Source organism: Nuphar pumila, chromosome 5 (genome assembly GCF_984573655.1).
Source record: "Nuphar pumila chromosome 5, dmNupPumi1.hap1.1, whole genome shotgun sequence".
In the NCBI taxonomy this organism is placed as follows: Eukaryota; Viridiplantae; Streptophyta; class Magnoliopsida; order Nymphaeales; family Nymphaeaceae; genus Nuphar; species Nuphar pumila.
In genome coordinates this window covers 107,688,028-107,715,438 of record NC_143253.1, presented here as the reverse complement: position 1 = coordinate 107,715,438, position 27,411 = coordinate 107,688,028, and the positions used below count along the sequence as shown (strand labels likewise).

The window sequence follows — 27,411 nt, the reverse complement described above, 5'->3', positions numbered from 1 at the left end:
CATTTGTGACTGCGGACGGCATTGGTGCACTGACTCGTGAGTGAGCTCTACGTTAACAAGAAACTATGGGCATCATTTTAATAATTTTTGAAGTCTTAATTTGGCCTAGTCAATTAAAGTGGGATAGCTGTCTTGTGATACAAACAATGCCCCCATGTGATCTCAAACGTCCAACACAACACTATCTCCTAATATATAAACACGGAGAGGAATGAGAGTTGATACAAGTTTAAGGAGCCATTCTAAGGGTTTGAGGACAATGGCTTCACATAAGTGTTTTGGAGTTCCCCTCCTTCTATTAGCCTTCATTTGTGCAGCTCGGATGGCCTTTGCAGCCACCCCTAAGCCTCCCAAGCAGGTGGTATGCAAGCTCAAGAAGTTCAAACTATGCTACGGGATATTGCAGAAGTGCCCTACAGCGTGCCCAACCAACTGCAAGATAGATTGTGCTTCTTGCAGACCCTACTGCAGTAAGTGTTGAACACTTCATTAGTGGCAGTATATATGCTTTCCCTTTCGTCTAGATGTAGGGATGGCAGTGGACCCTGGGAAAATGGGGCTCTGCCCTGCCCTGCCCTGCCTCACCCCGTTTGGACCGGAGATGGAGATTTGTAAAAAGTACTTTTATATATTACAAGCATTTAAAAAAATCTACGAGCCCTTATCAGGTCTTACTTTTCATAAAGATCACGTATTTGTGTCTCAAATCTGTATAGTATTTGGGTTCATATACGTATCTAGGGATGGCAGTGGACCGGGGGAAAGCGGGGCCCCGCCCCGCCTCGCCCCGTTTGGACCGGGGATGAAGGGTATGAAACGGGGATGGAGGCGGGGATGAAGGTTAAAATCCATCCCCGTCCGGGGGTGGAGGCGGGGATGGACTGGCACGTTCCCCCGCCCCGCCCCGCCCCGCCCCATCCCCGCCCCGGCCCATCCCCGCCCCGCCCCCGGCCCATCCCCGCCCCGCCCCCGGCCCATCCCCGTCCCGGCCCCGCCCCATCCCCGCCCCCAACTCAGATGAACTGTTTACTAACCCTAACTCCCTTCCCTAATTTCCTAACCCTGGAGCCGGGCGACGTTACTGTGCACGTAGGACGCCGGGTTCTCGATAGCGTACCGGACTCCGGCCTGGGCGGCGAGGTGCATCACGTGGGTGAAGGCGACGAGGTCGAAGAGCTTGGCCAGGAGCCGGGCGTCGTTGATGTCGCCGGCGATGACGAAGACGCCGTGGTCGCCGAGGATTCGACGGCGGGCCTTCTTGAGCGAGGGGTCGTAGTAGTCGTTGAAGTTGTCGAGGCCGACGACACCGTCACCGCGCTTCCGGAGGGCGAGCGAGACGTGGGTGCCGACAAAGCCAGCGGCGCCGGTGACGAGCACGCTCATCCCGCGGGGTCGGGGACGGGGGCGGGGTCGGGACGGGGACGGGGCGGGGGCGGGGCGGGGACGGGGACGGGGCGGGGACGGGGACGGGGACGGGGCGGGGGTGGAGGACATGAAACGGGGATGAAGGCGGGGGTGGAGGATAAAATCCATCCCCGCCGCGGAGGCGGGGCGGGGGTGGAGGATAAAATTTTGAGGCGGGGCGGGGGTGGAAACCTTGTCCCCCGCCCCGCCCCGCCCCGCCCCGCCCCACTGCCATCCCTATACGTATCTATATGATATGGCTGAATACCATCCATGCGTTGCTGATCATTATTTAGTTGTTGAGTAAATCAAGAGTGAAACTGTTTATTGTGTCTGGGCAGATTGTGACAAGCCTGGCTCAGTGTGTGAGGACCCTCGCTTCATCGGAGGGGATGGCATCACCTTCTACTTCCATGGCAAGAAGGACAAAGATTTCTGCCTGGTCTCTGATACAAATCTCCACATCAATTCACACTTCATTGGAAAGAGAGTTGAAGGCATGCCGCGTGATTTCACATGGGTTCAGTCTATTGGGATCCGCTTTGACGACCACAAAGTCTTTATTGGTGCCAAGAAGGTGAAACCATTTACACCCAACCTACATAATAACAAATCTCTCTCTCTCTCTCTCTCTCTCTCTCTCTCTCTCTCTCTCTCTCTCTCTATATATATATATATATATATATATATATATATATATATATATATATATATATATATATATATATAAGAAAACTGGAAATATGTTTACCAATCAAATATGTTTGCTGGTATGAATCGAGATTTTCATATATTTTTGTGATTTTTTATGCTTAAATATTTATAAACAATCTAAACCATTGATTTTCAACCCCTAAAAGATCCTTCTTACACATCATAATTGGATGATCCAAGAGTCTCTTTCACCAAGCATCTAGATAATGTGTAACGTAAAATTTTTTAAAACATATTTGGTTGGTAAACATATTTCAGTTATCTTATATATATATATATATATATAACATAAAACTCACACAAACACCCACACGTTCGTATCCTTTGAATTAAAATTGAATTTTGCCGATTGGTTCCACTCATCCACTATGTCATTCTTATCTTCATACCCCTTCTTGGGATTTAATTGATGCAAGTTGTTTTGATCAAATCGGACTCCACAGATGGGATCTACATCATTTATTTAGTGAACTCAACATTTAAATTGAAGAAATCCAACTTGTGGGAAGGTTTTTTCTTATTCTTCAAAAGTCAACACTTGACACAAAGTTTGGTGACTTAAAAAATTCATATTTTTGTTGAAAAAATGCAATCCAATAGGTGATTCCTATTAAATCGACGATGCTGAATTCATTTATCGGGTCAGATTTAGTTAAAACAACTTGCTTCATAAGATTTAAGAGGGGGTATGAAGATGGGGGGATGACATAAGGGATGAGTGGAACTCAACTATATATTTTGCAAATTTGAGTCATAATTTGTGTGGCCATTGACTTTTCCAGCAGTTAACCTCATTATCTAAATCTTATTGTTGATTCTAATAGGTTGGAAAATGGGATGATTCAATTGATCAATTTACAATTGTCTTTGATGGCCAACCGGTGTTCCTTCCCACCTCAGAAGAAGCACAATGGAAAACCGAAGCAGCGCCAATGCTCAGCATCAGTCGTGCCACCAAAACCAACGAAGTTGTGGTGAACGCAGCCGGAAAGTTCAGAATTGTGGCAAGAGTTGTTCCAATAGGCAAGGAGGAGTCCAGGGTTCACGGCTATGGCATTACAGACGATGACTGTTTTGCTCACCTTGACTTGGGCTTCAAATTCTACTCTCTAGGTGGCAAAGTCAGTGGCATATTGGGACAGACATATGCAGAGTCATACAAGAGCAGAGTGAAAATGGGAGTGGCAATGCCTGTATTGGGGGGAGACAGGGAGTTCTCGTCCTCAGGACTCTTCACCACTGACTGTGCGGTTTCCCAGTTCAAGGGCACTAGTGGGTCAAGCACCATAGAGGGTGTGGCTGGCCTAGAGACTGTGGAGTGTGGGAGTGGTTTGGGTGGGAGTGGTATTGTTTGCAAGAAATAGGCTAGTTTATGGTTGGTCTTTACTTTACTGACTAGAACAAGAGACCACTGACTCTCATCGTCAGGCTACAATAACATGTTAAAGAAGATAGTTTTTTCTGTGTTGTTTAAGTTGCGCTAAACAGGCTCATTTGGTGTTCATGTATACAATTTACCATAATAAAACCGTTCTCACTCTCTTATATATATATATATATATATATATATATATATATATATATATATATATATATATATATATATATATGTGTGTGTGTGTGTGTGTGTGTGTGTGTGTGTGGTGCTGTAATGTTGGATACATGTTTATGACCTTTTTTTCTGATAAACAAGCTACGCTGCTAGGGTTAGGTAGAGGACGGCAGATCAGTTGCAATCACATTGCACAATTTAGTGTGCCGTTGCACCAGATCTGCCATCCATCTTCGGTTGGGCCACACAGCTGACTGGCTGTAACGGGAGATGGGGGCAGTCAAGTGCAGCGGCACATTCAAAGTGTGTAATGTGATTGCACCGGTTCTGCCCACTAGGTAGACCGTAGACCCCTGCCAGTTATACAACTATACCCCGTGGGCCGTGGGTATCGAACTCACCACACAGGTTCTAACATTATCCGAATACGATTGGATGAACATACTTTAGGTCGAGTTGGGGACTTGGGTCCTACATGAATCAGCCTAGTTTGTGAGATTGCATGATATCTTGGTTTGAGAGCAAAGCAGGTTATATGTCCCCCCCCGAACAGGGCAGTTAGCTACATCTCATGCTCGGGGTCCCAAAGAGCACCACGTATGTAAGCATGTGTGTCTCGTATCCCCATGTTTGTCAGCATTAATTAGCATTAGAGTTTGATGTGATTGCAAAGACTTAAGTACCCTCTCCTCCATTGGTGCAAAAAAAAAATGATGATTCTTGAAAAGGAGTGGTTGTAAAGACTTAAGTGCCCCGAAGATGATTATTTAAAACTCAGTCTCTGCATTGTAGGATTATCTGAGAAAGAAATCTCTCCTGGAGGAGTCCATGAACATCAACCCTCTCACTCTCTCTCTCCCTTCTATTTCTGCTTTTATGCACATCCAACAGAAGATCTTACATTGCTCTATCAAGCACCGACTGACCTGCACATTGACTGTTGTGGAGCCTGATTCAGAGTTTTTACCCTTACAGGAGGAGGGTTTGGGGGTTCATCCCAGCGTGGGTAGCATCATTCAACTAAATGAGTTGTAGATCCTGATTCAGAGTTTTTATCCTTATAGGAGAGGGGTTTGGGGGCTCCTCCCAACGTGGGTAGCATCAAAAATGTCTGTTTGAATTTTTCATCGTCATCTTCTTCTTCTTTCTTCTCCGTAAAACACTGTAAAACCCTCTCTCTCTCTAGAGAAGAAATCAAGGGAGGCAAAGAGTTCCCCCTGGAGAAGGCCATGAACATCAACCATTTCACTCTCTCTCCCTTCTCTCTTTACTTCTGTGCACATCCAACAAATGATCCTACATTTCTCTATCAAACACCGACTGACCTGCACACTGACTGTAGCATCGTTCAACTTGATGAGTTGTGGAGCTTGATTTAGAGTTTTTGCCCTTACAGGAGGGGGGTTTGGGGGCTCCTTCCAGCGTGGGTAGCATCATTCAACTTGAAGAGTTGTAGAGTCTGATTCAAAGTTTTTATCCATTCATAATTTAAGGCATTTAGATCTCATATTTGAACATCCACGCATGTGCAGTTTGCTTTCACCATGTTCAGTTGTTTTCTAGATTATACTTTGAATTCTGGTGCATTTTACATCTATCGATTTGTATGTAACCATAGCTTATTTTAATCTGAATTTTTTACTGCAACTTCATGCATATGTCTTCATGCTCTTCACCAAAAATCAGATCATTCTGAGTTTGTTTGACCCACTTTAAAAATCGAGATTCAGAACCTGTTATTTTGCACCGTCAGGATTTTAGCTAAATCAAGACCAACTTGCGGGAGTGATTTCTCCCTAACTAGAGATGATCTTTCCGATCCGTAAAAAAAGTTGTTTTCTAAATTGAATCTAGTTTGTTTATACCAAATTTCAGTGATTTCTATGGTGTTTTCATACCAGTTTTGGGTCAAAAACCATAACCTTGTCACCCTGTGTCATTTTAACGACTCAAATTTTGATCCATTTTGTTCGAATTTTATTTCCCTAATGGGAGATCATTTTTCAATTCTGTAAAATGGGTTCTCTTCGTTTATGTGTCTAGTTTATTCCTGTAAATTTTCAGAATTTTTCATGGTCAATTATTATTTTATTTTGATTAAATACCAGAACCTTGTATCCAGATTTTATAAATGTTCTGATTTTGACCCCCATATCATGACTCTTGTAAAACTTCTTCAACAAATCGCTACTTGATTAAAAATATTCTTCAGCAAATCGTTGTTATAATTTTTTTGGGTCTCTAATGAGTCCCTACTATGATTTGTAGTATTTTTGGATCTTCAACGAGCCTCACAATGATTTATAGTGTTGTCTGGTCTTTTAATTATGATTTATAGTGCCTTGGGGTCTCCAACGAGCCCCACAGCGATTTGTAGTGTTTTCGGTCTTTTAACTATGATTTATTGTGTTTTCGGGTCTCTAACGAGACCCACAACGATTTATAGTGTTGCTAGACCTCGCTATAGCGATTTGTAGTGTTTCTCGCTAAACACTACAGCGATTTGTGATACAAATCGCTATCCGAATTAGGACCAACTTGTCAGGGCCATATCTCCCTAACCAGAGATTGAATTTCAAATCCGTAAAAAGTTGTGTCTTCGTTATGAAGTCTAGTTTATTTCTGTGAATTTTCAGCGATTTTTATGGTCATTTGATACCTCATTTGGAAATAAAACCAGACCCCTATCAGTCTGCCTTATTTGAGTGACATAGGTTTTTATTTCATTTTGTAAGAGTCATATCTCCCCAACAAAAGATCATTTTCCAAATCCGTAAAAAGAGTTTTCTTCCTTTATGTGTCTAGTTTATATCTGGAAAGTTTTATAACTATCTATGCTTATTTGATATTTCAAACCTGTTAAAAACTGTGACATGTCTCCAACAAGTTATAATTGACTTTCATCCACTCAGTTAAAAGGGAATAATAACATGTCTCGATTTTTAACAGGTTTAAAATATCAAATGAGCATAGAAAGTTATAAAACTTTCTAGATATAAACTAGACACATAGAAAAAGAAAACCCTTTTTACGGATTTGAAAAATGATCTTCCGTTGGGGAGATATGACTTTTACAAAATGAAATAAAAACCTATGTCACTCAAATAAGGCAGACTGATAGGGGTCTGGTTTTAGATCCAAATTGGGTATCAAATGACCATAGAAATCGCTGAAAATTTACAAGAATAAACTAGACTTCATAACAAATATACCATTTTTTACGGATTTGAAATCTGATCTCTGGTTAGGGAGATATGGCCCTGACAAGTTGGTCCTAATTTGGATAACGATTTGTATCACAAATCGCTGTAGTGTTTAGCGAAAAACACTGTAAATCGCTATAGCGAGGTCTAGCAACACTATAAATCGCTGTGGGTCTCGTTAGAGACCCGAAAACACAATAAATCATAGTTAAAAGACCAAAAAACACTACAAATCGCTGTGGGGCTCGTTGGAGACCCCAAAACACTATAAATCATAGTTAAAAAACCGGACAACACTATAAATCATTGTGAGGCTCATTGAAGACCCAAAAATACTACAAATCATAGTAGAGACTCATTAGAGACCCCAAAAAATCATAACAACGATTTGGTGAAGAATATTGCTAATCAAATAGCGATTTGTTGAAGAAGTGCTACAACGGTCATGATATAAGGGCCAAAATCAGAACATTTATAAAATCTGAATACAAGGTTCTGGTATTTAATCAAAATAAAATAATAATTGACCATGAAAATTTTTGAAAATTTACAGAGATAAGTTAGACACATAAAAAAAAAGAACCCGTTTTACAGAATTGAAAAATGATCTCCCATTAGGGAAATAAAATTCGAACAAAATGAATCAAAATTTAGTCGTTAAAATGACACAGGGTAACAGGGTTATGGTTTTTGACCCAAAACTGGTATTAAAACACCATAGAAATCGCTGAAATTTGGTATGAACAAACTAGATTCAATTTAAAAAACAACCCTTTTTACGGATCAGAAAAATCATCTCTGGTTAGGGAGAAATCACTCCCGCAAGTTGGTCCTGATTCTGCTAAAATCCTGACGGTGCAAAATAACAGGTTCTGAATCTCGATTTTTAAAGTGGGTCAAAAAAACTCGGAATGATCTGATTTTTGGTGGAGAGCATGAAGACATATGCATGAAGTTGCAGTAAAAAATTCAGATTAAAATAATCTCTGGTTACATACAAATCGATAGATCTAAAATGCACCAGAATTCAAAGTATAATCTAGAAAGCAACTGAACATGATGAAAGCAAACTGCACATGCGTGGATGTTCAAACATAAGATCTAAATGCCTTAAAACATGAATGAGTAAAAACTTTGAATCAGACTCTATAACACTTCAAGTTGAATGATGCTACCCACGCTGGAAGGAGCCCCCAAACCCCCCTCCTGTAAGGGTAAAAACTCTAAATCAAGCTCCACAACTCATCAAGTTGAACGATGCTACAGTCAGTGTGCAGGTCAGTCGGTGTTTGATAGAGAAATGTAGGATCATTTGTTGGATGTGCACATAAGTAGAGAGAGAAGGGAGAGAGAGTGAGATGAGGTTTTACCCCTCTCTTATAAGGGTAAAAACTCTGAATCAGGATCTACAACTCATTTAGTTGAATGATGCTACCCACGCTGGGAGGAGCCCCCAAACCCTTCTCCTGTAAGGGTAAAAACTCTGAATCAGGTTCCACAACAGTCAATGTGCAGGTCAGTCGGTGCTTGATGGAGCAATGTAGGATCTTCTGCTGGATGTGCACAGAAGCAGAAAGAGAAGGGAGAGAGAGAGTGAGAGGGTTGATGTTCATGGCGTCCTCGAGGGGAGATTTCTTTCTCGGATAATCCTGCAGTGCAAAGACTGGGTCTTAAATAATCATCTTTGGGGCACTTAAGTATTTTCAAGAATCCTCCCTTAATTTCTTCTCTAGAGAGAGAGAGGGTTTTACAGTGTTTTACAAAGAAAGAAGAAGAAGACTTTAAAGAGTCAACATCATCCTCGACTTTCTGGATGGAGGACATGTTTGTCCTTTTTTTGAACTGTTTGTTTTTTCTTTTTTGAATGAAGGGCATTTTTGTCATTTTCTCAAACCATCACTTTATGAGAAGAATAACAAGAAAGGGTACTTAAGTCTTTGCAACAACACCAGAGTCCGATGCAAAGTTATGTCAACATACACGGGAATACGAGCCCCATGTGCTTGTATACGTGGTGCTCATTCAAAGCCCCGAACACAGACGTTGGATTCAGTGAATCATCGGGGGGGGGAACATACACCACCCTCTCGTTTGAGAGGGTGGTAATTTATGAAAACTGACATCCTCAGTACAGATGGCAGTGGACCGGGGCGGCCATGGGGGACAAGATCTCTACCCTCGCCTCATCTCAAAATCCAGAACTCCATCCCCACCTTCATCCTTGCACGGGTTTGGATTTTAACCTCCATCCCCGTTTCATGTCCTCCATCCCCGGTCCAAACGAGGCGAGGCGGGGAGGAGCCCCGTTTCCCCTCGGTCCATTGCCATCCCTAAAGAAGGATTGGAGAGAGGATGGGGGGGCAAGGCGGAGATTGGGACGGGGACGGAGTGGGGCAGGGAAAAGCATAAGTTCATCCCCGCCTCCATCCCTGCACGGTTTAGATTTTAACCTTCATCCCCGTTTTATATCCTCCATCCCCATTCCAAACAGGGCCAAGTGGGGTGGGGCAGGGCCTCATTTCCCCCCCCCGCATCCACTGCCATCCCTAATCCCCAGTCAAGTGCACTACTTCTTGTTCAGGTTTGTTATGGGCACGTTGCGTGCGGTCAAACATAGTTTAGTTCCATTAGGAAAGAGAAACTCGTTTTCCCATGTTAAAATTGGTTCACTGGGTGAATCGGTTTCTTAAAAAAACCAAAGAATCGAATCAAATCGAATAGAAACATTTTTGAATTAGAACAATTAAAAATTGATTTTATTAAAAAATACAAAAAAATAGAAATTTGTAAAAATAAATAAATAACAAAATAATATATGCCAATATAGACCATATTCATAAAGATGTTATTACAAAAGAATGTTCAAAAAGTAGCATGACAACCCATTAAATAAAATGCATGCCGAACTTTACAAAAAGCTTCCAAGATTAGCCTTAGTAGAGATGTCAACAGGTCACATCTAGGCATTTTCGAATCCAACCTAATCGGATCTGACGTAATAGGATTCAGAGTCAAACAAATAAAGACAAAACTGAATCCGGATCCAACTACTCTAAATCCTGATATTTAAACTAAATCAGATTTAGATCTTAGTCAAAATTGGGTTTGAATTGGATTCATATTTGGATTTCAATAAAAAATTAATACCAAAGTGTTAATGGGATCAGGATTTGGCTACCTAATCTGACTAATCAGATTTGGATTCAGGCCGGATATCAAGTTACATCCAACCCGTTGACATCCCTAAGCCTACATGAGTTAACAAAAAGGCAAAGACTAATTTGTAAAAACACATAAGGCATGAACCTTTTTGCAAATTGATAACGCAAGGGCCATTTTGCAAGCAGATCTTTGGTTTATGGTGATTGGATGCGTGAATCAGGAAGAACATAGTTAAATCTGGTGTGTTCCAGAGATCTTTTGGCAGATCAGAGATTGTTTGTCAAGGCCTAGCCGAAGGGAGTCTCAGAAAGTTGGAATATTTCTCTCATATGGCAAATCTGCAAGTACTCGAGCTGAAGGTAACTTTTTGCTCCTTAGATATTCATATTTGTAAGATCTAAATGTTTATGTTTTTTCATATGATTGCCCTGTTCATGTTTATTGTCCCCTTTTCTTGTTTATAGTTTTGCTCCTGGGCATGCCATTTTACATTGCCATTGTAATCTTAGGGTATATGTCAAACTTACGTTGATAATGCAATCCATCAGTCCATTAGATTATGCCACTAAACTATATTCTGCCAAACTTCAAAAGAATCAAACTAACATTAATTATAAAAAAATGTTCATCATAACAGAAGAAGCAACAAATAACTCATCCAGCCTATCCTTGTTACCTATGTAACAGAAAAAATCAATAATATATTGGAAATATAGACTCCCCAAGTTTCTCAATGATATTAGCCAATAATTCCCTAAAAGAAATCAATATTCTAAAAAAAAGAAGACCCCTTGATGTAAACCGAGAGGGATCGATTTACAATAAAACTACATTACCCTACTGCTATGCACGAAATCCAAAAAAAAGCAAGAAAAAATATGAAACTAGAAAAACAAGAAATAACGCGATTTAATATTCTCAAATCAACTTCAACTCTCAATTGTCCCTCACATAAACCCTATAACAATTATTTATAGAAAAATAGAAATCATACCCTACATCGGGTCTTGAATATGATCCAAATATCCAAACTAGAGAATTCAAGCCTAATATGCAATTATGAATCCCATTGGATCCCCTCTCACTGTATTCATTAGATCTAATCACTCGCTGTTCTTTTTTTTCTTCTTGCCTTTCGCTTGAGCTGGATTTAGCTCTTGATCCACAACTACATCATCTTCCCTAGGTTGGAAAGGATTCGTCTCTGACGAATTACAGGTAGTACCATCCACAAAACTAGATATGGATCCATATACAAGAGTCATGGCATCATAAATAATGGTGTGACTATCATACTCCGATTCTTGACCCTCATCTGCAGCATCTGGATCTGTCTCTTCATGCTCCTCATGCCTAGCCAGTTGAACCTGCTTGCAGACTATCGGGCATTGGGCTCCTACATTTTCAACTCTGTTACAACAAAAACACCTTGGTTCACCATTAAATGCCTGTGTACGAGACCTATTGTTGTGGCCAGGCTTGGAGTCCATCTGATTGGTGGACTTAGAGTCATGTTGGTTTGAACTTGCTCCTCGAGTTGATAAAGCATCCTTAGGCTACAAGGATGATGCTTGTAAATCACACCTTGATTTGAGCTTCTCCTCAATGGACATGGCATAAACAAAGTTTGAAAATACAAAGCAAATCATATCAACATAAATATCAGGATGAAGACCCGTGATATACCTAGTAACTTATTGGTCTTCATTCTTTGGATATCAACCTTTAGATCAATCACTTCAGTGGGAAGATCCATCAACGAACTATTGAAGAATGGGATCCACTAAAGATATGAATCCTTGACGATCTGGTGCTAGCCTCATCATCATCATCATCACTGGATAACAACAAGGCTGGCAGCTAGCCTCAACCTTATCTCCTTTCCGTTCAATCTCACCGCCTTCCACCTTCAACCACTCATTAGCCTCTCTTTGGACCTTCTTTATACGAGGGAACCTCCCTCTATAAATATGGTTGCATTATGCATCTTAAAAAATATAAGTTTGCTTTCTTCTTCATGGATGTAGGCCGTCAATGGCTAAGCCATGTTATATTCTATATTTTTTCTTTCTCCTCCTTCTCTCTCTCATTTCATGATCTCTTCATCATGGTATCAGAGTGAGTCACTCGGACCTACTTTAACACACTGCAACCTGCTGCTAGACCCTGTCAACATCGACGGACCCTGCTAGACCCTATTGCCCTACTTATAGTTCTTCGATCTCTTTGTCCTCACCACCAATGCAGTCACCCCTGAAGGTGGTGGTGGAAACCCTTCATGCCCTACTATCATGCACATAATGGTGCACGCTTTTATATGAGAGCACAGTCTTGAACCTTGAACCTCGAAAGTTGGTCTCAGCCTACACTTGTCCCATATATCATGGCCTGCAGATCGATTAGGACTTGGTCGGTCATTCCCTCACTCTAGCGTCATCGAATGTAGCCTCGTCGTTCTTCTCAAGCGTCTCTTGGTTCCTCATGCTCTACAGTCACCCTGTCCTATCGTGGACCACTTTCTGCTCCAATCACTTTGCACTCGCTCTCTGTTGAAAATGAGGTAGTTGTGTCCCTCCACTCTGCTTACTGTCTGGATTGGTCTTCACTTTCACTATATCGACACCTACCCGTGTCACTGTTGCCGTCAAACTTGCCATCTCAAGGTCAGTTATCTTCTCTTTCATCTCTAGTGGTCCCTATGGCCGATGGTTATGAACCCTCTTCATCTAGATCTGAATTGACCAGGGTGATGATTCATGATCAATCTAACCTCGACCTCAATATCATGACCCAATTACATGTCTTGGTCTAAGGCTGCAAAGTGATACTTGAGTAGCAGAGGCAAACTTGGATATGCTACCGAGAAGAAACCTGCCCCTAAACTCATCCACCCCACCTACAAAAAATGGGAGTCAAATAACCAGTTGGTTATGTTGTGGTTACTCAACTTTATGGAGCGACGTATTGCCAAAAACTTTCTCTTTTTTTAGATTGCAGAGGCCATATGGAATGCGGCCAATGAGCAATATAATATTACTTTGCACGTATCAAGCTTTATTAGAAATCTGGGATCTTAAAAAGATGGATCACCCCTTTAGCGAGTATCTAGGAATACTTTATGGGATGTAGGATGAATTAAACTCATACACTCCCATGACTATCAATCCCATAGAAATTACAAAACAAAAGGAGCAAGAAAAGATATTCCAAATGTTGGCAGGTCTTGGACTTGACTACAAAAATATCAGAAGCCAGATTTTGATCACTCAAAACTACCCTCTCTGAATGCCATTTATTCCATTATTACGAGAGAAGAATCTAGATGCAAAGTCATGAATCATACTAAAATTGAGAACATCAAGACTACTAAAAAACAACCTTCATTGCTGAGGAATCAAAATTATCTTGAAACCCCGAAAAGCCCTTAGGTGATAGAAGAAAATCACCCGCTTCTATTATAAGAAGGATAGTCACACAAAAGATCAGTTTTAGAAACTGCATGGTAAACCGGTAGCCAACCAATTAGACAAAGGGAAAGATGGGACCACCATGGAAGTTGCCCACCAAAACTGCATGAAGACTCCCTTAACCTTGAAAAAATTGTCTTAACTCCTTTGGGATCTCACTAAGGAAGGAACTTTGTCCACACAATCATCAAGTTCCTTGGCCAACCTAGGTAATGCAAGTAATCTTGTTACTTTGTCTGGTCAAACCATATGCATTATAGACTTTGGGGCTACTGATCACATAACTGGACACAAGTGCAAAATGATGAACATCAAACCTCCAAGTCTCAAAGGACCCATAACCATTGTCAACAAATCCTTAGTCCCAATAGAGGGAATAGGAGAGACATATTTTTTTGACAAAAACAATGCATGCAATACTCTTTATATGCCCAAGCTTGCCTCAAATCTCCTATTGGTCCAAAAAATAATCTTAAGCCATAACTGCAATGTTATTTTCATCCCCACTAACATGATCTTTCAGGACCCAGAAATGGGGAAGACGATTAGTGAAGGAAGGGCCAACAAAGGATTATATCTTATCAAATTTGGAAGTAAAGCTCTTATTGCATCGCAGGTAAAAGAGAACAACAAGATATGGAAAATCTCTCATGTCAGACATTGACTTTGATTGTTCTACTTGTGATGTTTGACATTATGCCAAACTTACTCAAGCGCCTTTCCTGCATTCTCATAGAATTACCTAAAAAATGTTTGAGCTTGTTCATTATGATGTCTGGGGATCTGCCCCAGTTGATTTCTACAACGGCTACAAATATTATGTAACCTTCATTGATGTCTTCTTGCGGATGACCTGGGTCTATTTTATGAGTTCCAAGGATGAAGTTTTCTCCCATTTCAAAGATTTTCTAAAAGTTATTGACACCAAAAATGAGGCTATGATCAAGTGCATCAGGATTGGCAATGGAACTGAATATATAAACAAACCTTTTAGTGACTTTCTTCATAATAAGGATATAGATCACCAAACTACCTACGTTGGTACCCCTCAACAGAATGGGCTCGCTGAGAGAAAAAATCATCTCCTAGAAGTCACTAGAGCACTTACGTTTCAAAATAATGCACCAAAATGTTTTTGGAATGATGCCATTGCTACATCTTGCTACCTCATAAATAGGCTTCCCAATCCCAAACTGAGCAATCACTACCCCATGAAAATTGGCAAAGAGAGAAAGGTGGTCCTCAACCACCTATGTACTTTTGGGTGCATTGTCTATGTCATAAGCCCCCTTTAAAGGTGTAATAAACTTAATCATCAAGCCAACAAATGCATATTCCTTGGATACTCTTCCAACAAAAAGGTTGCAAGTGTTACGATAATAAAAGAAAAAAATTATATATATATATCTCGTGATGTCAGCTTTGAAGAGCAAACTCCTTATTTTTTCAAGGTTTGACCATGATAAGCAAGGGGAGAGCAAGAACCATACAGTCCTCTCTAATCTAAGCAATCTAGATAACTTTTGCATTACCCCCTCTATAAATCTTCAAGAGACCCATGATAATGTTGATGGAGTTTTACCGGTTGATAGAGTTGAACAAATTGAAAGCATGATTCCTAAAAATATAGAACCCAACATGATGCTAGCAAGACAGTCTGAGAGAATCAGTCACCCACCTTAGAGGCTCCAAGACTTTGTTGCTTATAATGCTATCGACTATCCATCAAAGATCAACTAAGATATGAGCACCTACGAAGGAGCTTTTTCTCATTTCTTAGCAGTATATCCACCAACCAAGAACCTTCTAAATTTCATGAAGCCTATACCCTCCTTGAATGGAGAAAAACCATGAAAAATGAGCTTGATGCTCTCCACAAAAACCATACATGGGATATTGTTTCTCTCCCGAAGAGAAACAAGGTGGTTGAGTGCTGATGGACCTACAAAATAAAGTACAAAAGTGATGGCACCATAGAAAGATACAAGGCATGATTGGTAGCTAAAGAATTTACCCAAACATAGAGAATAGACTACTAAGAAACCTTTGCTTCTATTGCCAAGATGAATACTTTAAGAGTACTACTTTCCATTGCATGCAACTATAACTGGAGTATGTCATAAATAGACATTAAAAATGCCTTCTCCAATGTGACTTAGAAGAGAAGGTGTACATGCAATTACCCCCAGGCCATCCAGAAGAAGACAACCCAGCTATAGCAGCTAGATTGAGGAAAGTCATCTTTGGCCTAAAACAATCTCCTAGGGTATGGTATGCCAAGTTGAGTTCAGCTCTCCTTGAGCTGAGATTTAAGAAGTCAAATGTAGATACATCTCTATTCCTAAAAAGAACTGACGTGTACACTTCAATGGTGCTTGTATACATAGATGGCCTTGGTATCACGAAAAAAAACAACCAGGAAATATCTAAGCTCAAAGAATACTTGCATAAGGCTTTTGACATCAAGAACCTCAAAAGTTAAGATACTTTCTTGGGATATAAGTCACTCATGCACAAAAAGGGATATTTTTGTCCTAGAGAAAATACACTATGGATATCTTAAAAGAGACTGAAAAGCTAGGAGCCAAACCCAACGACACCTCGATTGAAGCCAATTGTAAGATCAATCCCACTAAGGAGGAGCCTCTTAAAGACATCGAAAGATACCAACAACTCATAGAAAAACTGTATACGTCATTGTAACTAGGCCTTATATCGCATATGTTGTGAGCATTGTGAGTCAGTTTATGCATGTACCAGATAAACATCATTTGAAAGTTGTAGACAAAATTCTCAGATACATCAAAAGATTTCTAGGGCAAGGAATCTGGATGAAAAGGAATGGTCACACTGAAATTATGGGATACTCTTAACTTAGATTGCATTTGAAGTACCCTAGTTCGAAAGTTGACTATTGGCTTTTATATTAGTAGGGGGGAATCTCGTGTCTTGGAGAAGCAAAAAACAAAATATCATATCCCGATCCAGCGTTGAGACTAAATACTGAGCAATGACATCCACCGCTTGTGAACTTGTTTGAACCAAAACTTTACTTATGAAAATGGGATTACAAGTTACTACACCCATAAAAATATTTTATGATAGTCAAGAAACCATTCATATAGCAGCGGACTGTGTTTCATGAGCGGACAAAATACATATAAATTGATTGCCTCTATGTAAGAGAAAAGGTTCAGTCAAAGGAGATCTACACCCCATATACCAAAATCTCCAATCAATTAGCAAACATCTTTACCAAAGATATTCTCAGAGATCAGTTCCAGGAGATTCTTGACCAATTGGGCTTGATCAGCATCTTCGCTCTAACTTAAAGAGGAGTGTTGAAGATTGGGATCCATTGAAGATAAGGATCCCCAACGATCTGGTGCCAACCTTATCATCATCATCACCAGATAATGACACGGTTGGCAGCTAGCCTCATCCTCATCTCCTTCCCCTTCAATCTCGTTGCCTTCTACTTTCGACCCCTGATTTGCCTCTATTTGGACCTTCCTTATATGAGGGAACCTTCCTCTATAAATATGATTCTATTGTGCATCTCAAAAAATATAAGTTAAGTTTGCTTTCTTCTTTGTGGATGTAGGCTGTCAATAGCTAAACCATGTTATAATCTCTATTTTTTCTTTCTCCTCCTTCCCTCTCTCATTTCATGATCTCTTCATCCTCAATCATGATTTCTTGAATATTTTTCTTTTGATCACCGTTTGATGTCATAACAAGATCAAGATCTTGCTCTGATACCAACTGATGTAAACTGAGAGGATTCAATTTATGATAAAACTATGTTACCCTACTCCTATGCACAAAATCCAAATAAAATCATGAAAAACTGAGAAATATTTGAAAAAACAAGAATAACTCAATTTAATATTCTCAAATCAACTTCAACTATCAATTGTCCTTCATAGTAACCCCATAACAATTATTTATAGGAAAATAGAAACCCTACCTTACATCGGATTTGAATATGATCCAAATATCCAAACTAAAGAATTCAAGCCTAACATGCAACTACGGATCCCACTCGATCCCCTCTCATTAGATTCATCAGATTTCTTTTTTGCCTTTTGCTGGAGTTGGATCCAGCTCTGGATCTACGACTGCATCACCCCCAAGTTTCAGAATGATCTAACCAATAATTCCAAACCCAACAATGAAAGTGGTCTCTTCAGAGGTCACTATGTCCAAAAGAATGTTTGTGGCTAGTAATCACTAAAAACATGAATGCACCTTATTCAATTGTGAGTTCAATTCTTGGTGGTAGATTGACTACATGTTGCTGGAGATCCAGTGGGGCTGATACTTGCAAGTCACTGCTGCACATACTGGTATATAACGATGGGACTTCTCACCCTGTGCCTTGAATCATCCCAAACAAGCGAAGCTGATGCCATGGTCCTGGTGCCAAGAGGCTCACCGTTAACCTCAACCTTGAAGTCATGACGTTTAATGAGAGGGCTAAAGGAGAGAACTTGTGGTGTGACAGTGATGTTTAGCCCACTTGGGGTATTGACTATTGCTTTGTAGACTGATGTCTCCGGACCTACATTGGTCACAGTGCGACGGAACGTGGCATGGATCGGGTTGGATCGTCTTTTAGCAAAGACCTGCATCGTCGGGTAGTTGAGAGCATCGTAGCCGTGTCCTGGAGTTACCGCTGAGCAGTTTCTGTATATACCATTTGTCAGGATCGCCAAACTGCTGCCATTTAATCCTTCTTTACAAAGGAACTGTACGTAAGCATATTGGTCTATGTCATAGATTAGTCCGGGGTAAATTGCGTGACTTGGATTAAAATGACCCGCACCATAGGAGAATTCAGCATCCAAATGTATCTTTGGGTTCATCACCTTTGCTGGAAATGTGAGCAAAAAAAAATGATTAGTGATTTACTTGAGATAGCTTGAATCTCTTTATTCCTTTGCCTACAGTAGTCTAATGATCTATCAGATATGTTGTAGCTGACAATTTCAATCTAAAGTACTGATAAGCACATCTACGGGTTTTAGATTAAGCAGATACAATCTGCAGGAGATATAAAATACATGGTTTGATGATTATGATGATGGCAGCCACGACCAGTTATAAGAACCTACTGTGTTGAGAATTGAGTCTTTTTACATTACAGAGTAGAACATTGTAGATTTTTCTTAACACTAATATGTAATTATTTGCTCTTTCAATAATTTGCTGGACTTCAAATGCATGACAGTAACTTGGAAAAAATAAATAATTATGAACTTCTAATTGCACCCGCCACCCTCTAGAATCAGAATGCACATGCAAAAGAACAAAATACAATTTGTTGATAAAAAATGACTTCAAAAATATGTCCACTAATATGCCTACGAGCATTATTGTGTAGCCCAAGTATACCTGTAGTCATAAGGGCAGACTTGATTGCAGCAGGTGACCAATCAGGATGGAATGACTTGACGTATGCAGCGGCACCGCTCACGTGGGGGCATGACATAGAAGTTCCGGACAGTATGTTAAAGTTGACAATCCGATTATCATCATCCATCCCAGTCACTGAAGACAACTTTGTGAATGCAGCCAGTATATCTAGTCCAGGGGCTGTGATATCAGGCTGTAATTAAGGGCATGATCAGTAGACAAAAAGGATCGAAGACTGTGTCAACTGCCTCATGTTGTAACTAGGGCAAGTTTTGTAATTAATGCATGAAACATGTAAAGAATAAAATATATGATTACCAATGAGATCCAAGAAAGAAACTGGAATAAAATGAACTGTCGTTCACTTATGCATCTTCTGAAACAAAAAAAAAATTACAATTTCCTGGAATTCTTGATGTCTCTTTTAGTTTCATCCACACCAAAAAACTGAATTTCAAAATTTTATATTACTAATAGAAACATAAAAAGGTATCCTGGTTATGAACGTCCTATCATTAGTATGAATATTAAGAAATCATGGAGTATCTCTTTCACGAGTACCATTGAGATGCAGGGGAGATTATGTCTTCATTAAAATGAAAGAGGCAAACTTGAGGTCCATTATTTTCATTGCAAAAAGCAAACTTCAAAATGTGATCTACTCTCAATATAAATTATTTCCCTCATGAGTGTTAAATAAAAAGAAGATGATTCATGGACGCAATCGTTGCATTTAAAAACCAAGCCTCCAATTGGAAGCAGATCAGGTCATGCTGAACACGAGCGTCTTTGCTCATGCTGACATCGTGGCCGTTTGTTTGCATTTTAGATGAATGCCACGTGGTTTTGTTGACTTTTGAGCTTTTTAAAATGCAAATCGGATGGCCACGGTGTCGGCATGAGAAAAAACGCTCATGTTCAGCATGACCTGATCTGCTTCCCCTCCAATTGGGTAATTGGGTACTCTACCACACTGAGAAGCATGTATCATTGCTTTTTACAGATCTAGCTATTTTTTCACAAACTCAAAGAATTGCTGATTATGCATGCATAGAATTACTTAGATTCAAGCTTGAGCAACTAGATAAAAGAAAACAAAAATGGCAATTTGACCATGTTGGAGCATTTGAACTACAAGCATTCACTTGAACTTGTGGTGATTCTCAGAGCAACCTTGGTTATATCATACAGCAGGCGCATGACCATATTGACTACATTTAGAAATCTGTGCTCTTGTTATTAGAAGGATACATGAATGCTGTTAAAAACATATTAATCAAGTAAATTTATTTTCTTGCATCAGTATACTATAATCTCTTATGCTCTTACCTTGAGGATTCTTCTTGAGAGTGCATTTGGGCCACGTGAAGAGAAAGACGCCACTTGCGGAGCACTCACATTAATAGTATGTGACTTGTATATAACTGCTTGAGGCGACCTACAAAAAACAGAAGAATAAGAAAATATATATCAATACCGTTCAAAGACGCTCTGCACAATTTAGTAGTGCACAAGAAAATCACACAGCATGCACCGACACAATGCACCAATTGTATGTCCCTGAATGGTCTTAAGCTTGCCAAATCTTTCATGGTTTCACAGTCTTAAGTTAGTCTATCTAAGGTAATTTGCTTATTTTGATGCTCAGAGTTACTGAATTCATATGTTTGGAAGAGGAACTTTCCTCTTAAAAAGATTCGTTGGGAAGAGGAGGTACACGCTTCTTTAGGCTATGACTCTGCCTTGTGAGTCTGCCGACCATTAATGTAGATGCCTTCCAAATTCATAGTGGAAAGAGAGAGGAGAAAAAAAAACCATGCATGGGTATAAACTAAAATGCAATACACAAAAGCTATAAACAAAAATTAAGAGGCTATTCATTGTTCCAATGCCCAAAGGATGCACTTCTGGGTTTAGAAAACTCCAAAGTGCTAGCAGGTTCATCAAACCTTTAGCTGAATAATTATACTGACATCATATTGTTTATTATACCAACTTTGTTGGTTTACCTAGTGGAATTGATGTATTGAGAGAGTTTGAGTGATGTGTTGGAGTCGATCATAGCTGCTGGTAGAACAAAAGCGAAGGCTGTGTCCAATTCATAGTCATTCTGCATGATGACTCCAGCCCCTCCATAGTCTCTAATGGTAGAATCAGGTATTGAAAATTGTGGAATGCAATAAATGACCTTGTTCTTCACCTTTTTGACGTCTAGCGTCCCAGATTCACAATAACTGCACAATAAAGTCGGGCAAGGAATTGTCATCATAAGCCTAATATATCTCTAATTTTCTACTTTGAAAACAAAAATCTATTCGTTCATGAACACCTAATATTATCTCTAATTTTCAAAAAATGCAACATGGGAAAAAAAAACTTTGTGACTAAAATCCTGTGATAAATTAAAAAAAAAAACTGTTTTTTTGTGAAAATATGACCATATGTAAGCCATTTAAAAATATAAAAATATATCAAACTATAAAAGAAAATGCAAATATAATATTTTTTTCTGATTTAAAACCACAAAAAAAAGATCTGCAGAATATGAATATTTTGAAAATATCATTTCCCATGAATGAATCTGATTTTTAAAATATCGAGATAACAAGATATTTTCAAAATATTGCTAACAATCGTTATAGAGGTATTAAGTGGAAACCATAGGTGGGAGACATGAAATATTTGTTTCTTCTTACATCCCACTTGAATCCGAACTGTTTCCTGCCTGGGCGCCACTTATCAGTGGGTAATATTTCTTCTTTGGTGAAAAAGTATTTATTGATATGCCCTGCCATTTGAAGAAAACCATGTTAACACAATATATCTAAAACAAAATAAATGATGAAACTCATATGGATATCAGTGGTAAGCGAAGTAATGCATACACATCCTTCATGTTTCTCCAAATTGATCAACATGTCCCTCATAAATTATGATTTGCAAATTTACCAGTGTCCCTACCCCAACCCACACCCCACCCCAAATAAAAACAATCAGAGAAAGATGAATGAAGTTTAAAACATACTGTTAGCGCCACTCCATTGCCCAGTGCTATTTTGGTTCTGAATTGCCGATCAATGGAGCTTGCTGCCACAGTGAAGATCCATGGAGCCACGTTCTCCACTGTCATCAAATTCGGGCCGTCATTGCCGGCCGAAGCCACTGTGATAATTCCTTTCTTCATGGCATGAAACGATCCAATCGCTATCGGGTCAGAGAAATACTCCGTGACTGCACCGCCTACAGAGAGCGAGATCACATCGACACCATCAGAAATGGCATCATCGAAGGCTGCAAGTATGTCAATGTCGGCACAGCCGCTGGTGACCCAGCATATTTTGTAGACTGCAAGGCGAGCTCCTGGGACTGCACCACGGGCAGTGCCTATACCAAGCCCATAAAGGCTTGCACCACGGACTGGCATCCCAGCTGCAGTCGATGCCGTGTGTGTGCCATGTCCTGCAACATCGATAGTAGATGGTATTTCAGGTGGAAAAGGATCGCCTTCCAGCTTATAGTAGGCAGCTCCGATGATCTTTCTGTCAATTAATTGATGTCAGCTTACTCACGTTTAACTAACTATACGCTACGCACTGTGTGTGTGCATGTGCACACGTATGCAAAACAGATCTATTTGCAGCAGAGAGAGAGAGAGAGAGGTTTTACTTGTTGCATCCAGTAAAATTTACGGAACTTTCACATTTGCCCTTCCATTTAGCAGGGGGAGGTCCAAGACCATCATCTCTGAAGCTCATTGAATGTGGGGTGATACCTATGTTTTAAGTAACAAAACGAATTTATTCATTAAGGGAGAAAGTGTTGTAGTACTGAACCTCAACATTGCATTCCTTGATAAATTATGAAGGTTGGCCACAAAAACATGTATTAAGCTTTTGCACATTGATCCACTTTTTAGAGCTCACCTGTATCAAGCATTCCTATGATGACATCTCTTTCAAGCTTGAAGTTTCTATTGACGTTCTGAGGGAAGCCAGTGAAATCCCACGATCTTGTGGTGTGGAGCTTACGGTAGGAATTAGGAAACACTGATACCACACCTTCAGTTTCTGCACATTATCAAGTGGCAATACGACGTAGTTAATTACCAACTACAGGCATCTCTCTCTCAACTAAAGATGATAAGAATACAGAATGCCTTTCATTTCTCTCAACTACAGGCCTCTCTCTCTCTCTCTCTCTCAACTAAAGATGATAAGATATTTTGTCATGCCAAGGTTGACCCATGGTTAGCAATATGTAAAACGGCGAAAAATGGTTAAATACTGAATACGTTATTTGAAAGGTTTCACATTAAAAAAGACATCTGAAAAAAAGAAAACAACATAAAAAAACAAATTACAAAAAAATCAGCAAACAAAATAAACGAGTGTAATTTAATTTTAATTTTATAAAACAAGCTCAAATTATCAACATATATATAAGAATTTTCTATGAAAAATTAAGGTGTAGGAACTATGCGATTCAAATTCAATAGCCATTATGATTTAAACCCAACACATGATTTAATTAGATCCATAATTAATTTCTTTTTGAAAAAATATTTTGTTTAAGTATACATTTTCGTGTTCTAAATGCTTTTCAAAAAACAATTTTTTACACTTTTTTTGATGTCAGAGTTTATATTGATTTTTTTTTTCATTTTTTGAAAATTTTATTTCGAGGAACATGTTTTAAATGAACTTTTGCTAACTATGGGTTGACCTGACCCCCTCTAATGTTGGATTCTCAGGAAACAGGTCAAGTATATTGATTTTCATGTGAAGTATCTTTTCAAAAAAACAAAAAAACAAGAGATTTTCATGTAAAGTAGATGAAATGGGTGGGGTCAGATCTGGCACCAAACATATTTATTTTACAAAAAACAACTAAACCCCACATTATTTCTCCAGAATCCGAACAGCTTATAAAATGAGCATTTTTTATGGACCATATCTGCCACAAAAAACTTTCGTGGGCTGGATATCTGATCCAAATTTTATCCACTTGCAGCTCTAATTCTTAGTTATGCCGTGATACATTCTTCATGTACAACCACCTCTAATTCTTGGCTTTGGAATATTCAAATAAATCCCTTGGTAAGTGTGGGAGTGGATAGGGTTCTGACCCAGGTCCAAATCATAAGCAGTTCATATGACCAGAAACAGGAATTTCGTTACCAAACATGGATTGAATCCAAAACATATATATGATCACATCTAATCAGATCTACAGATCTAAAACCCAAAAAAGAATATCATACCAGATCTGTTAAGGATCAGGTATAACCGATTCGTTTTTTTTGAAAGAAAGGTAGAACCGAATCTGTTTTACCCTTTTACGTATATGTACATACACAAACAGTAGAAATCACCTGTCTCACGGGTGTCATAGTAGTTCGATTTGCATTTGATAACCCGAGACAATCTAACTATTTAATTAAGCAATGATATATGTTAGGGCCTCACCAAACTCATTTAATTGGATTTGCATCACCCTCATATTGGACTTAAACATGTATTGTTGGCAACCCTAAAAGAATCATCTGATTGACATTTGATGATCCGGTAGAGTGATTTCTAACAATTACACAATGTCAAACAGGAAAGGGATTCTGTTTCCATTAATGTTGCATAATGATCAAGATTCTTCTCACTGACCAGCTAATATGTTCGCTTCTTCCGGCAAGAGCCTTGCAGCAAATGCGTTAAAGCTTCTCCTATAACTGTAAATCATGGAGTCCCTTGCAATCTCATGGCTGCCAGGAGGAGAAACAGCAAAACCGAATTACTCATCATATTCTCAAGAAGAGACAAATTTTCAGTAAATTCATAATACTTTTAGATTGACAAAAATAGAAGCAAATTTTAGTAATTGAAACTATTGAAATGCAACACTGATCAGTTCCAAAAATTTCTTAACATGCTCCTTCAGAAAAAATAAGCCTTTTTTTAGGCCAAGTAAAAACCTTCCAATCAGATTTACCCACAAGGCCCCCCACCCACCGGGGAGTACACCCAGCTTAGACCTTGTGGCGAGGGACACAGGTTTTGGACAGTGGTCATCCCATGTTAGGAGACAAACCATGGTTGCCTCTAGGCAGGAAAGCTGAGCCCTTATGGGCTATATAGCAATAAAAAGATTTTTTAAATACAAATGGTGAATAGAACTCAAGATCATACTTGTGCAAGTGAACCAGAGAGAGAGAGAGAGAGACCTTCGAGTCACAGATGCAAGCATGTCATGGTGCATGTTTGGTTCAAAACTGCTTGGTTTGTCTCCCATATACACGATGTATGTCTGTCCATAATCATCAGAGTTATGAATACACAAACAAAGAGTTATACGAATAACTTTTTTTCATTGCTTCAACATTCATGTGCCAAAAGGATTAAATAGGCAAACTAGCATTAAACTAAGCTTCAAATATAAAGAACTAGCTTCTCTCATCTACTGACCCGTCTTTCTATGGAGCAATTGCAGAGGGAGGCCATGAGTGCCAAGAGAGACACCAAGAGAGGCATGCTTTGAATACCCATTCTGCTTTGTGCTGTCTACAATGAAGAGCAATGAAAAGAGTGTTTTAAGAGATCTGTGAGTTGAGGAGTATTAATAAGGTGACTGGATAGGTGTTTAGTTGAGTTATTTGAGGCTTAAATCTTGGATTTGTTAAAGATTTTATACTTTTAGAGAATCCTAAAGATGTCCTTCAATGATGAAGAATGGCAAAACAAGACTAGTCCGGATCAAATGTAGGTATAACTGACCCTAGATGATCGGATATAGCTCATTATTGGGATTCATTAGGCCTTCACAAGTAATCAGATTCAGATGTTAATTGAATTCAGATTTGGATGTAAAACAGTTTTACATATCCAAATCAAAACTGTTATCTGGATGTTACATTCACTATGGAATCCAAACAAACGTAATCGGATTCAGTCTGACAAATTTGCTTAAGTTTGTTTTGGATGCCATCATTCAGTTTGGGGTCAGATGACCAAATTTACGTGAACTCCCAACAAAATACAATCATATTCACAATAACTGGTATTGAACTTGATTGACACTGATACCTTAACATGCTATCAGATTACATCCTGCGTCGGGCCCACATTGCATTGGAGGCTGGCCTAAACACTGGGAAACTGAAGCAGGATTCAAAGTCCAGCATAGCAGATTTTGGTCCAGATCCTATTAAACCCCTAATTAAGTGTCATTTTTTTCAATCCAGTAACCACCTTATGATAGGTGGGCATGCAGTCAAAGGAGGTTACGTTACCTATTCAGGTGGACGCAAAATTGAAGCCTGCATCTTCGGATCCATCTCCACCAATTCGGGTTGGAGTCAAATGCAACAGAAAAAGACGTCTCCCACAATCACATGTGGGACATCTGATTTTGGCATTGGAAAACAAAACGCAGGAAGCTGTGGATGGTGGTTGTAGACCGTCTGATCAGGTTTCCAAGGGCTTTTCTGCTGATCGACCGGTGAAGGAACGTCGCATTGAAGTGGTTTTATTGTTGGCTCCTCCATGTATGAGTTTGAATTCTATGACTGAGCATGTTGTAGTGTCACATGACAGGACGAATGCTCCCCTTGTTGTTATGCTATGAAGATTCTTGAGTCCTCAAACGTGATATCATGGCTGCCACCAGTATTTGCATACACTCCAGAAAAGTAGTTTCATACAGGGATATCACATTCTGGTGCATAATCCAATGCTCAGATTATCCCGTTTTTATGAATAAGCTAGTGCAACCAAACACGCCATTATAGTTGACACAAGGTGATTGGACAAACTCTAAAAGAGACGAACCAAACTTGACACAGGTCCCAGTCACACAGCAACTCAATCGACTCAGTATGATTAGGCAAACCCCATAAGTTTGTTGACTCATGAAACTCATCTTCGAGCATTGCAAATAATCTCAAGGCAATTTTCAGATCAAGAAAGTTTGTCTAACCACAGTTGACTGCAAAGTTTGTTGAGTGCCTACGAAAACCTGCTGTCGCTAACAACTAGCAATCTGGTAAAAAGAGTGGTTTTTGAGACTCACTAGGCCTCAGGCTGGCAACACAAATGTATGTTGCTAACCAAAATAGACACCTCAAGGTTCAGCTTTATACAAGCCCTAAGCCCAAGCTTCTGGAAGCCATTCAATATCAGTTGAACTACCTATCATGCCTGTCCAGATTCAAGTTAACTTAAAAGAATGGCAGGCTCAGCGAGCCAATACAACCAGGAGAGGGTGTTGTGTGTTCTCCCCGAAACACAAATTCGCATGTTCCTGTGTGTACGGAGGAATATCTTGGGACCCACAATAATTCATATGCCAATGTTGCCCACGATGACTTTATAATAAAATAACTATAAAAAAGGTAGATATGCTTTTGACGGAAATGTCTTCCCGTAAGATAGATATGCGTTGGACGAAAATATCCTCCCACTCTCCGTATATACATTTGCACGTTCCGCCTTTGTTGTAGCAC

The 27,411-nt window shown here is 39.6% G+C and overlaps 2 protein-coding genes across 2 annotated transcripts; one reads left to right on the top strand and one right to left on the bottom strand.

The window, feature by feature from the left end:
• Window positions 1-259: 259 nt before the first annotated feature.
• Window positions 260-3,482, top strand: LOC149838049 (uncharacterized). Its single transcript, XM_090008178.1, has 3 exons — window positions 260-470; window positions 1,746-1,981; window positions 2,943-3,482. The coding sequence occupies exons 1-3, from the start codon at window positions 260-262 to the stop codon at window positions 3,480-3,482; spliced, it is 987 nt and encodes a 328-aa protein (XP_089864304.1).
• A 14,351-nt stretch (window positions 3,483-17,833) lies between these two features.
• On the bottom strand, window positions 17,834-25,456 carry LOC149838048 (subtilisin-like protease SBT4.14). Its single transcript, XM_090008177.1, has 11 exons — window positions 25,376-25,456; window positions 25,135-25,217; window positions 24,578-24,675; window positions 22,844-22,987; window positions 22,587-22,692; window positions 21,946-22,459; window positions 21,617-21,708; window positions 20,930-21,154; window positions 20,250-20,358; window positions 18,900-19,113; window positions 17,834-18,378 (listed from the first exon to the last, which is right to left on the bottom strand). The coding sequence occupies exons 1-11, from the start codon at window positions 25,454-25,456 to the stop codon at window positions 17,834-17,836; spliced, it is 2,211 nt and encodes a 736-aa protein (XP_089864303.1).
• Window positions 25,457-27,411: the final 1,955 nt, after the last annotated feature.

Bases quoted from the DNA above. Each gene is read 5' to 3' on its own strand.
- LOC149838048 (XM_090008177.1), bottom strand. From the start codon at position 25,456: ATGGGTATTCAAAGCATGCCTCTCTTGGTGTCTCTCTTGGCACTCATG. The intron at 22,693-22,843 runs GTGAGCTCTAAA...CTTAAAACATAG, and splicing joins CATAGGAATGCTTGATACAG to GTATCACCCCACATTCAATG. The intron at 21,155-21,616 runs GTAAGAAGAAAC...TTTATTGTGCAG, and splicing joins AGTTCGGATTCAAGTGGGAT to TTATTGTGAATCTGGGACGC.
- LOC149838049 (XM_090008178.1), top strand. From the start codon at position 260: ATGGCTTCACATAAGTGTTTTGGAGTTCCCCTCCTTCTATTAGCCTTC. The intron at 471-1,745 runs GTAAGTGTTGAA...GTGTCTGGGCAG, and splicing joins TTCTTGCAGACCCTACTGCA to ATTGTGACAAGCCTGGCTCA. The intron at 1,982-2,942 runs GTGAAACCATTT...TGATTCTAATAG, and splicing joins TCTTTATTGGTGCCAAGAAG to GTTGGAAAATGGGATGATTC.